Source organism: Chenopodium quinoa, unplaced genomic scaffold (assembly GCF_001683475.1).
Source record: "Chenopodium quinoa cultivar QQ74 unplaced genomic scaffold, ASM168347v1, whole genome shotgun sequence".
Taxonomy (NCBI): Eukaryota; Viridiplantae; Streptophyta; class Magnoliopsida; order Caryophyllales; family Amaranthaceae; genus Chenopodium; species Chenopodium quinoa.
In genome coordinates, this window is record NW_018744988.1 from 2,916,477 (window position 1) to 2,928,720 (window position 12,244).

General features: G+C 36.9%; 1 protein-coding gene across 1 annotated transcript; it reads left to right on the forward strand.

The window, feature by feature from the left end:
• The first annotated feature begins 8,530 nt into the window (after positions 1 to 8,530).
• LOC110706533 (replication protein A 70 kDa DNA-binding subunit B-like) lies at positions 8,531 to 10,613 on the forward strand. The gene is made up of 9 exons (XM_021884450.1): positions 8,531 to 8,674; positions 8,782 to 9,043; positions 9,137 to 9,236; positions 9,514 to 9,641; positions 9,729 to 9,807; positions 9,887 to 9,998; positions 10,090 to 10,268; positions 10,344 to 10,455; positions 10,545 to 10,613. Exons 1-9 carry the CDS (start codon positions 8,531 to 8,533, stop codon positions 10,611 to 10,613), a joined length of 1,185 nt encoding a protein of 394 aa, XP_021740142.1.
• The last annotated feature ends 1,631 nt before the right edge of the window (positions 10,614 to 12,244 follow it).

Consider the following 12,244-nt stretch of genomic DNA (forward strand, 5'->3'; position numbering starts at 1 on the left):
AGCTCCTTGATTGTCAACGGACCATCCTTTTGGACCTTGCAAAACTTGAAATACAAAAACATTATTTTAAAAATAATTAATTAGGCAAAAAATATGTATTTTATCAAATATTACCTATACGACTTCTATATAGCCCATTTACTACATTACTTATCAAATGAACTATTTCTTTCTCATAACATTTCAATATTGGATAGTTGTATGTGTGTAAGCCCTAAAATTGTATAGGAGAGCATTTTATTAAGGTTTATGACGGTTTTTACCCAAAATGGCCCGAATATGGCCTATATGACCTTACTTTGCCCATTTCCTACATTTCTTATTAAATGAACTTTATTTATCTCATAACATGTCAATATTATCTAGTTATAGGTGTATAAGGAAAGAAATCACATCAAAAGAGCATATTAACACAAAATGGCCCTAACATGGTCCATATGACTTCTATTCAGCCCATTTTCTACCTTTCTTGTGAAATAGCTTTTTTGTTTCTCATAACATGCCATTGTTGGGTAATATTAAGTGTCTAAGGCGTGAAATCACATCAATATAGCATTTCAAGAAGTTTTAGGACTTACCTCATCAAGCTGTTGAGTGTCCGTACAATGAGTCACAATGTCAAGCATGAATCTCATCACATACAAAGCACAATCAAGTCCATTCTCTTGTTGTGCGCACTAGCATATGACAAACAAATCACATCAGTGAAACATGCAAAGGAAATGAGCAAATATTTACTACCATAGATTTTCAAGATAATCACAATAATATCATGTAAATTACCAACGGTGTCTTCCATGTTGGACCCTTTGGAGCATGACAATGTAGCTTCTTCATAACACTGTAGTATAAAAAAATACAATCAAATTTGATTAGTCGTATGATTACTAAATTAGTTATTATTAGCAATAATCATCACTATAGGTTGCTATATATATTTACTTTTGCAATATAGACTTCACGAGCCACTTCTCCGATGAACGAGCTGAATCAAGGTGATAAATTGTGTTAGTGGAATTACAAATCACCATGAGGCTCCAATGCTCCCTACATAAGTTCACAATAGACAAGGTAATTCACATCATAAGGAGAATCACTATCATCGGAGTCGTCATCCTCGTACTCGTCCTCATACTCATCATCGTCAATGTCCTCTACCAAACGAGGATCATGATCGTCCGCCATGAGATATAAGCACCTGTCAAAGTAATCATAAAACAATATTAGTGTATAGTAAAGTATATGCATGATAGTTATTATGGTTATGTAGAAGCTATTTTAGCCATTTTCACCTACTTATTATGGTCCTATAACCTTGTATATGCATGATAATGAGTACAAAATGCCAATTTCAATCTACATATGGAAAATAGGTTGTTAGAATGAATAAATGTTAGTTCATACACAAAACAAAGGAGTTGGGTTAAGTAGAAGCTATTTATGCCAGTTTCACCTACTTATGGTCCTATAACCTTGTATATGCATGATAATGAGTACACTTAGGCAATTTCAAACTACAAATATATCATTTTCGCCTACTTATGCTCCTATATACATGATAACTAAATCATTATTTGCAATGAAACCATTACTAACTTTTAATCAAACTACCTCATTCTGAAATTCCTTCGTTGTGGTCTGATCGCATATAACCTGCTTCGTTGTCTATGTCATTTAGTACTCTAGGTCTAGGAACAGTGAAAGGTGTTGAATCATCAAACGCATCATATTCTTCCTCATCCTCAACATCTCCAATGCCTAGGATTCTTCTTTTGCCAGCTAGCACTATAGACCATTTTGAATCCATTGGGTCAGTTACGTAGAACACTTGCTTAGCTTGAGATGCAAGGATAAATGGTTCCGCACTAACATTCAAGTGGCCAAGATCTACAAGAGTAAAGTCCTCATGTTTGACGTTTCGCCTGATATTATCAACCCACTTACACTTGAAAAGAGCAACCGTGAAGTCACAATAATCAAGCTCCCATATTTCTTGAATTCGACCATAGTATGACAACTCTGCATCGACAGGTGATTTATCCTTAGAACTTGCAAACTCCCTTGACGATGCCACAAGAGTTACACCACTGTTTTGGGTGGAGGAAGATTTCAAATCACGAGCCTCGGTCCAAAAAGTGTACCCATTGATGTCATATCCCTCAAATGAACGGACATCATCCCTAGGACCGTACGCAAGTCACCGTACTGTATCGGTCACATTAGTATCATTCAATCCACTCATTACTCGTTCACGAAACCAATCAACAAATTTCTTATTATGCAACTTCATAAGTGCCCTTTCACCTTTGGATGGAAATTCGGCACACAAACAAGCCATGTGCTCGTCTAAATATGGGTGCACATCTGAAACATGGTGCAACACATAAAGGTGTGCTTGTAAGAACTGATCTCGGTCTGGTGACATTCGTTTTGACCCAATTGTGCCATGACCATCAAGTCTACCTTCATGTCGAGAAGTAGAAAGACCAATAGGTTGAGCAAGGGCTATGTAGTCCGCCACAAAGTTACCTATCTCCTCACCCACTGTCCCTTGCATTATACTTCCTTCAGGTTGAGCTCGGTTCCGTACTTTATATTGTAATATACCCATGTGTCTTTCAAAAGGGTAGCACCACCTCATGAACACTGGACCGCACAACTTAATCTCACGCACCAAATGAAGAACCAGATGAACCATTATGTCAAAAAATGAGGGTGGGAAATACATCTCAAATTTGCACAAAGTCACAACCACATCAGCTTGCAAAGCATCTAGTGTACAAGGATCAAGAACTTTGCTACAAATTGTATTGAAAAACGAACAAAGGCTTGTAATCGCTTCCCTCACGTGTTTCGATAGAATACCACGGATTGCAATCGGTAGGAATACTTGCATCATACTGTGACAATCATGGGATTTCATACTTGTCAGCTTCAATTCTCCATTTAAGGTTACAAATCTTTTCATGTTAGATGAGTACCCTGATGGAACCTTAATGTCGTACAAACATGCACAAAACATACGTTTCTCTACCCTTGACAATGTATAGCAAGCCGGGGGTAAATAATTCTTTTCATCCTTCCCTTTACCCTTAACTTTCTTCTTTGACGCATCTTTGGCCTTTCCCTTTCCCTTGCTCTTCTCCTTCCCTTTTTTCGAAACACTTTCATCTTCTATTCTCGACTCCTTTCCCTTTTTGACCTTTTCTTGAGGCCACAATTCTAGACGAATCCCCATCTCTTGCAAATCTAACCGTGCACCCTTTCCGTCCTTTGTTTTTCCTGGGATATTCATAAGCGTCCCAAAAAGAGCATCACACACATTCTTCTCTATATGCATCACATCAAGACAATGCCTAACGTCATGTTCTCTCCAGTACGGCAGCTTCCAAAAGATTGATTCTTTCTTAAACAGAGCAGCTGAGACCACAGTTTTTTCTGATTTTCCAAACACCGTTTGTATCCCTTTCACCCGAGCACTAATCTCAGCACCAGTCAATGGTCTAGGCGCAGTATCCTCTTCCACGGTTCCATCGAAAGCCTTTTTCTGCCTACGGTACGGGTGATCACGCCTAAGGAACCTTCGAGTCCGTAGGTACACATCTTTGTGAGAATGAGTCAGGTATACGCTTGATGTGTCATCAATACATATGGGTCATGCTTTTTTCCCTTTGACCTTGTACCCACACAAGTTGCCATATGCAGGGAAGTCATTCATGGTCCACATAAGGGTTGCACGCAATGTGAACATCTCGTTCTGATGAGCATCGAAAACGAAAACCCCTTCGTCCCACATCTTTCTCAAGTCGTCAATAAGCGGCGCAAGGTAAACATCTATGTCGTTTCCAGGTTGCTTAGGACCAGTTATTAGCAATGAAAGCATTACATACTTATGTTTCATGCACAGCCAAGGAGGCAAATTATAAATCACTAAAAGTACCGGCCATGTGCTGTGTTGGGTACTAAGAGTGCCAAATGGATTCATCCCGTCCGTGCACAACCCAAGCCTTAAATTTCTGACTTCATTACCAAATTCCTTAAACTTCAAATCAATGTTCTTCCACTGTGGAGAGTCAACTGGATGCTTCAGCATTCTGTTTTTCTTTCTTCCCTCTGCATGCCACCTCAAGTTTTTAGCGTCTTTTGGTATTGAGAACAGACGCTTAAACCTTGGAATAATGGGAAGATACCACAACACCTTAGCAGGAGGTCCCTCCGTGCCAGGATTGCAACTCATGCGCTTGTACCGCGACCGCTTGCATCGTGGACACTCCTGCAGTTTTTCATACTCATTTCGATACAAAATACAGTCATTAGGACATGCATGTATCTTCTTATACTCCAAACCAAAGGGACACATGAGCTTCTTTGCGTAATAATAAGACTTAGGAATTTCATTCCCATCAGGCAACATATCACTTAATGCGGTCAACAAAGAAGTAAAACTGATGTCCGTCCACCCATGCTTCGACTTAATGTTGAAAAGTGTTAGCACGACCGATAGTTTGGAGTATTTTTTGCACCCGGGATACAAAGGCTTTTTGGAAGCCTCCGATAATAATTCAAACACTTCACCTTCAACACCTTGCAACATCTCATCCACTTGTTCATCCTCGACCTCATCCGCCTGATCTTCATCGGCTCCATCCTCACCATTATCAACAATATACTCATCATTCTCGTATTCCTCGTCCACATGAATCTCAGTGCTTCTAAGACGCACATCATTCCGATTAAGATCCCCACTGTACTCTCCACTTTCTCCGTGCCAAATCCACACATGGTAAAATTGCCTAAACCCACGACATAATACATGATCTCTAATGATTTCAACACTATCGACCACATTCACACAATTACAATCAACACAAGGACAATAAAGGCCTTTGCCTCCCAGTGTGTGTTGATAAGCTAAAGTCCTCTCGCAAAACTCTTGAACCCCATTCCAAAATTCCAATGTATCGCGTCTACCATACATCCAACCACGATCCTTCTCCATTTAGTAAATTGTCTCTAAACATATATATAGCACCATATAATTATAATGTGTAAGTGCTACATATTTTATGTAAATCAAATTCAAGTACAAAACGTGAATATACCATTCATATAGTGAAAAAATGCATGTTTCCAAAGGGTCCTTATCACTCCAACCTAACCCATCCTTGAATGTCTACTCTCACTAGTGAATGTATGTCAACTTTCCAATTTTAAGGAAAATCCGGCAGCATCTCCCCCTAGTTCTCCAAGTACACGATGTAGATAATTAATTACCCACATATGTACCCAGAGAACATAGTGAGGAAATGGTAAGCCGAGATGTTCCTTAAAATCGAAAAGAAAACATACATTCACCACCTAAGTGAGTGTACACATTCAAGAACAGTCCCAACCGGGGACTATTCAAGACTTTCTCCTAATGAGAAAGCCTTGAACGGGTATCTAGGCATATGATGATGCAATTCAAGTATTCTATATATTGTTGTATTTATTTGCAATTAAACAATACACAAGTTGCAATTTCATGAATAAACTTTTATTAAATGGATGAATAGAAAGAAATATAACTAAGTAAAGTTTAGTAGTCATACCAATATAGCAACTACCCACTTGAGCTCAATATGTAGTCCTCAAGCTAATTAAACTCTTGCTTCAATTCACATATGAATCTATTTATTAAAAAAACAAAAAAAAACAAAAATTAGGTTAAATATTATGTATGTACTTCTCATAACATATCAATTCACTAATTTATTTCTAAGCTAAAACACATCATTCATCGAACTAACAATTGCTAAACTATGTATTCACTACTTTAATTTGTTCAAAATTCATTTTTTTATTCAAAATTGCTAAACTAAAAAGGTTACTAATCTCTAATTTTTTTCATTTTAATTATTCAAAATTGCTAAACTAAAATGGTTACTAATCTCTAACCATTATACCAAACCAAAATTCAACTAATTAAGTAACAAGGCTAATATTCTCTACTTACACATCAAAACAAATTAAACTAACCATTAAAACATACTAATATCCAACTAAATGAGTAACAAAGTTATTAATTTCTAATATTTTCACAATTTCCCAATAAAAAAACCAATTATTGAAACAAATTGAAGTTAAATTATATTCTAACCTAAATTTTAATTTGCCTAACAATTCTTCAACATGCAAAACAAATTAATATAAGTTCATAAATGGGAAATTATTGAGAATAAAAAAAAATTATACCTAAAACACTCAAATTGAATTGAAGTGGTGCGGTGGTCAGTGGTGCGGGTGGTCAGTGGTGCGGTGGTGCGGCGGCAACCTTCAGCAGGGAGGTGGTGCGGCGGCAACCTACAGCAGGGAGGTGGTGCGGCGGCAACCTTCAGCAGGGCGGTGGTGCGGCGTCGAACAGATGAGGTCGGCGTGGAGGGGGTTGAGCTGAGGGGAGAAACACCACGACAGGGGAGAAGAGAATGGCAGGGGAGAAAGAGAAGGCCAAGGGTGGCGGCGGTGATGGTGGCCGGCGACTGTTGCGGCGGTGAGGTGAGGGGTTTAGAGAATGGAATAGTGAAGAAGATAATTGAACGGCGAAAATGAAATGAAAGAGAAAGAGAAGGAAGAATAAGGAAGAAAGACGACGCGCTTTTTTTTTTAAATGAGGCACCGGTTCATTTGGCACCGGTTCAAACCGGTGCCTTTTACATTTTTGGCACCGGTTTGAGTTGAACCGGTGCCTTTTCCCTTTGTTTAAAATCCCGCCCAATTTTGGGCCGGTTTTTGGCACCGGTTTGGGCTGAACCGGTGCCATATGGGGGGTGCTAAATGCAATTTTTCTACTAGTGTTAGACAGTATCAGACAAAGAGGCATGCTAAAAGCAAAGCTCTTTGGCTACTAGCACAAACATAGTCCAGCTTAATGAAACCATTATAAGCAATGTCTATGGCATGTAGTCCAGCAAAGTAAAGCAGATTAGAACCCGTTGAAACAGCCTAGGCTATTCAAAAGTGTGTAAATGTTACAATACCATTAACCATATGAACGTAATATTGAATTTTAAAAGGAGGGTTGCCAAAGGGTCTATTGGCATAATCAAATATTATTTTATTTTACCTATTTAGAACTACTTATAAAATCTATTTTGATTGCCTGTAGAGAATTTTGTTCTTAGTTTTAAGGTTGGGATTATTGATTGTTCAGTGTTACATGAAGCCCTCATCCAGATAACATTGATAAAGAGGCCTCCTAAGAGCAAGTCTATTTATAAGCAATATAAAAACAGCCCACACAATATTACAAAAAAAATATAAAAAAAAATTATAGAATTTTCTTTAACCCAACAAATAAAGGTGAACACAATTGTAACAAAAAAGAAGAGATTCCAGCTCCCAATGTTCAATAATAAAACAGGTTTCACAGGTGCTTATAAATCACAGAAAAAGCTATGCTTACAACTTCTGGAAAAAAAAAATAATAAATAAGGTTGTAATGGGAAGCAAGCAGATGATAGCAACTAATAATTCCTTAGCTCAATGCACATTAGTTTAGTAGCTACCAATTAATTCTTAAATCACTAGAATAGATGTGCTTATTCCTATCACAAGAAAAAGCACAGTCAAATCGTTCTACTTCTTTTGTTTTACCTAAGTATCACTTCCCTAGGTCTACAAAATATAGACCCATTGTTTTACCTGCTGGTTAATAGTCATTGCTTGGCTATATATTTGGGTATATACAAAGCACTCTCTCACTACTATCACCTGCATTCTCTGGAGAAAAGAAAAAATAAGGGAAAATTACTGAGGAACTCCATTGAAGGTACTTCTTTACCTCTTCATTTAGAATTTAATGCTTACCTGAATTCTTTTATTATGCTAGCATAAGTTTGGTATAATATAGTAATTATTTTGCATATTTTGAGCATTGCATTTATAAATCAGTTGCTTAATTATATGCCACATCTTTACTATTATGCATACATTAAGAGAAGAATATAAGGTTATAACCACCACAAGTCCACAATGATAAATAGATAATCAGCACAAAAGAAATAGGAAGAATAAATGACCATTTCAGTAGTAAAATAAATACTCCATCATAATATGAACTTATTTGACTTAATTAATATGGTCTTGTACTTTTGAACATTGCAGTCTATGTAGTCTCCAAATGAAATTAAATATTCCTCTACTGATTCTTATTTCATAAGAATCACGCCCTTAAACTGTAATTTCAATGGTGCTTAAATTATAAATATGTAATTTTTTGTACTCATGTCCTGTTACTGCTACTAAGGAATTAATATTGTACAATGTGTTCTTTTAGAGTATGCTCATGGTTAATCAGTTAGGACCTAATACCATCTATTATTGTCAGGTAAATAAAACAAACAGTACTTACTTAGATAGCAACATGTTAATTCATATAATCAACTAATCTTATGCTATAGTTCCCTGTAGAAAGATTTAGACTTAGGAAAAATTTGTCTATTCTTGATTACTTACAAGCCTAAACTAATAATATATTCAACACAATGTGTAGATGAAGCCTGAATATACTCCCATTGGCAATTTGACTCCACAAAATAAGGCATACAAAGTTCGGGCAAGAGTAATTGAGAAGGCAGAACCAAAGCTATCTCCTAACAAAACTCTATATCAATTGCTAAAGCTAGAGGACAGTGAGGTTTGTTGCAAATACTGCTATTTTATTTTGGGTTAGAATTCTGTACAAGTTGTTTATAAGACAACCCAAACTGGATTTAATTATTTTTGTTATTCTTATTGCTTAAGGGAAATCGCATTCGTGGAACTTTGTTTGAAAATGAAGTTCATAGCTTCAAGGGAATCCTTGAGCTAGGCAGGGAGTATGAAATTGCAAATGCTCCACTAAGAGTTGTTGATGAGAAATGGAAAACAAGGGAAGATGACTGCCAGATGACCTTTGGAGGGAACACATCTATCCAGCCCCTTCAATCTGAAGCAGGACCTGTGCTTCCTAAGTATACTCCAATTGCTTCTATTCCGCGCACCAGCTCTAAGAGTGAACGCTTCGGTATCTACTTAACTGCTTCTGCTTAAGTGCTACTGCTTAAGTAATTTTATATACTATTGCCCTGCTACCCTTACTTTAATTTGTTGCTTGCAGATGCCATTGGAGTAATTCTATACATGGAGCAAGTTAGGCAGATCAAGACTGCATCAGGGGCTTCAATGGATGTTCGTGAGGTTATGATCACTGATGATAGGTATATTCTTACACATAGATATCTAATTACTAACACACATTCCTCATTAGTTGACCCAATTGAAATGGTAGTCTATAGTATAATACTTGAACAACCTATTGTTTTGAACATGCTTATTTTGCTCCATTTAGATCCAAAGCATAAATATTATTAAAAGTGTGGATTTGAAAAGCAAAATGCTTCGCTTATATAATTCGTACAAGCAAATGTGGGTTTCACTATTTATGCTCACACTTTTTTGCTTCAATAAACCCCTAATTTAATAATTAACATGCAGTATATATCAACCTCTAATACTTTCTCTTTGGGGAGGGCTTGCTATTGATGGCTGCGAAAAATTAGCTGCTTGGGCATCAATCCCACTCATTGCTGGTTTTACCTACATGCGCCCAACAGCTCACAATGGTAAGAGGTTCTACTGCACTTCTATTTTTTAGGGTGACACTAAATAGGTTCCTATGATAACACTTCAGAAAATTCCTGAAACCACAGGCTTCTCACTATCATCCTCTATGTCTACATTAATCATACTTGGGTCTTCAGGAGATACAGCAGAACATCTCAAGAAATGGTAAGCCACTGTATATATATAACTAACATTTACAACATTCATTTAGCTATAATACTTACTTAGTATCTGTTCTCAACAGGAGTAGGGACAAAAAACCTTACATAAATGAGCTAATGGCTAAAGTTCTGCTAATCCGTGAACCACCCGTGGAGAGAATAATAACTACTATTGGTGAACTTAAACTGAAAAAGGTTTTGGTTCACAAACATTACACTTGTGACTTGTATTTTCTACTCTAATCTATAGCATTTGCATTATTGAATTTGATATTTATCACTGCAGCTTACTGATACAATGCAAGAAGAACGTATATGGCTCAAAGCAAAAATCCCTGAACCTGATGTGAGAAAAATCATTGCCTACATAGGCTGCGACAACTGTGGCTGCCGTTGTGAAGAACTGGCTGGTGAGACCTTTAAGTGTTCCAGCTGCCCAAACAAAGTCTGCACAACCACTGCTAGGTAGCTATATTCTTGTGATGACAATAACAAGCACATGTCTTAATTAAAAGCTAACTATAATATTGTTTCATGCAGGGTGAACTACACCTTCACCATAACTGATGGAACAGGGGAATTAAAGCTCGCAGCTTTTGGAGCAGAGTGTGAGAAGCTCTTTGGCATGAAACTTGCTGACATATACAGCAAAGTAATTGTTGTAAGTAACTCATACACCTAAGACTTACAAGTCTAATACATAACAAGCTATGAACTTACTAAAATCTACTACCTTGCTAGGAACACTGGGATGGCTTTGATGAAGCAGCAGCTAGACTGTCCACTACGGAGGCTTACTTTTGTGTTTGACCAGCTAACATGTTGAGCAGGGTGGGAGCTCTGAGGTGGGCTCTCAAGTCTGTCTCAATGGAGTAACTAGATGGAGGTTTGCTTAGCAAGCAGTGCGATTCTTATCTTATATTCCTCTACTGATCCTTTTGGTATTGCACTGCTTGTAACTATTGTGCTGCTTAGCTAACAAGTGGTTCTTCTAAGCTATCTTAGCCTACAATGAATGATATATTCATCTCTATGATGTCTTAAAACAAGTTGTTTGGTTGTAATTTTGGACAAATTTACAAACCTCGGTCATCCATTACCACATTAATCTAAGCTTTTTAACTACTTAATTATTCTATGAATTTCCCTCTTACTTACTTGTTTACTGAAAGCTACCATCTTAGAATGCTAATTGTGTTTTTCTATAAAATTATGCATGCTAAATTAATATAGCTAATAGTATAGATTATAGCTTTCTGTTTATCATGCTAATAATTTAGCTGTGATTTAATTAAAACTTGCTATAAGTCATATGCATGCTGGAAATTATTCTAAATGATGATGCTGAAAATCTTATGAATGATGTAATAAGAATGATAATACTAAATTATTAGCATGATACACAATTCAGAAACTACTTTATTATATTGAAATTATTATATATGTTGATACACAATTCAAAAACTACTTATTATATTGAATGATAATAATTTCATAAATTAGTATTACCATGATACACAATTCAAAAACTACTTTATTATTTCTGAAAATATTAGCATGATTCAATATATTCAGAAACTTTCAAACTAAGTATATATAAGAATGATAATACTATAATGATACACAATTCAGAAAATACTTAATTTAGACTTAGGCAAAAAAAGAAAACAGCATTAGAAGCTTAACAACAGATACCATAATTTATAGCTAAAATAGATATAGAAATATATATTTTTCATTGTCATTTAAATAAGCAATTACATGACATTCTTACACTTTATAATTACACTACTATGAAATTCATGCTAATATATACCAAGCTCAGCACTAATCAGCCTATATACTATCATACAAATTAAGGCACCAAAAACTACCAGCTACCTACATAGGCAAAAAAACCTACACTTCCATGCAATTTCAGCCAACAAAAACCAGCAACAACCTAGGCTTTCATTCAATTTGTTCATAATGAGACAAGTTGAGGCCATACATAGCAGAGTCTTCTGCAGAATCAGCAGACTTATAGCCTTCAACAAAGTCATCATCTTCGTTGCCGCCGTCATAGGAGCTATCAGAGTCATCTTGATCATCCTCCTCTAAGCTAGCCTGATCATCGTCCTCTGGGGCCACCTCTGCATCCTTCTACTCTTCCTTTTCTGAGGCATCACTGTCTTCCTCCTCTGAATTCTCTTCACCTTCCTCTTCTCCTTCAACACCCTCATCATCTTCCTCCTCCTCTTCACCTTCTACATCCTCCGCTCCTTCCTCAGCTTCTTGATCACCCTCCTCCCCCTCAGCTTCAGCGTTTACTATACCCTGGATCTGCTCAATCTCCATTGGAGCCACCCCATATCTCTGCTCCACCAGACCTCTCCTAGCCATCGCAGCAGCAGCTTCCTCTCCACCATCCTCCTCCTCTCATTTTCGAGCTCTGCCTCAAC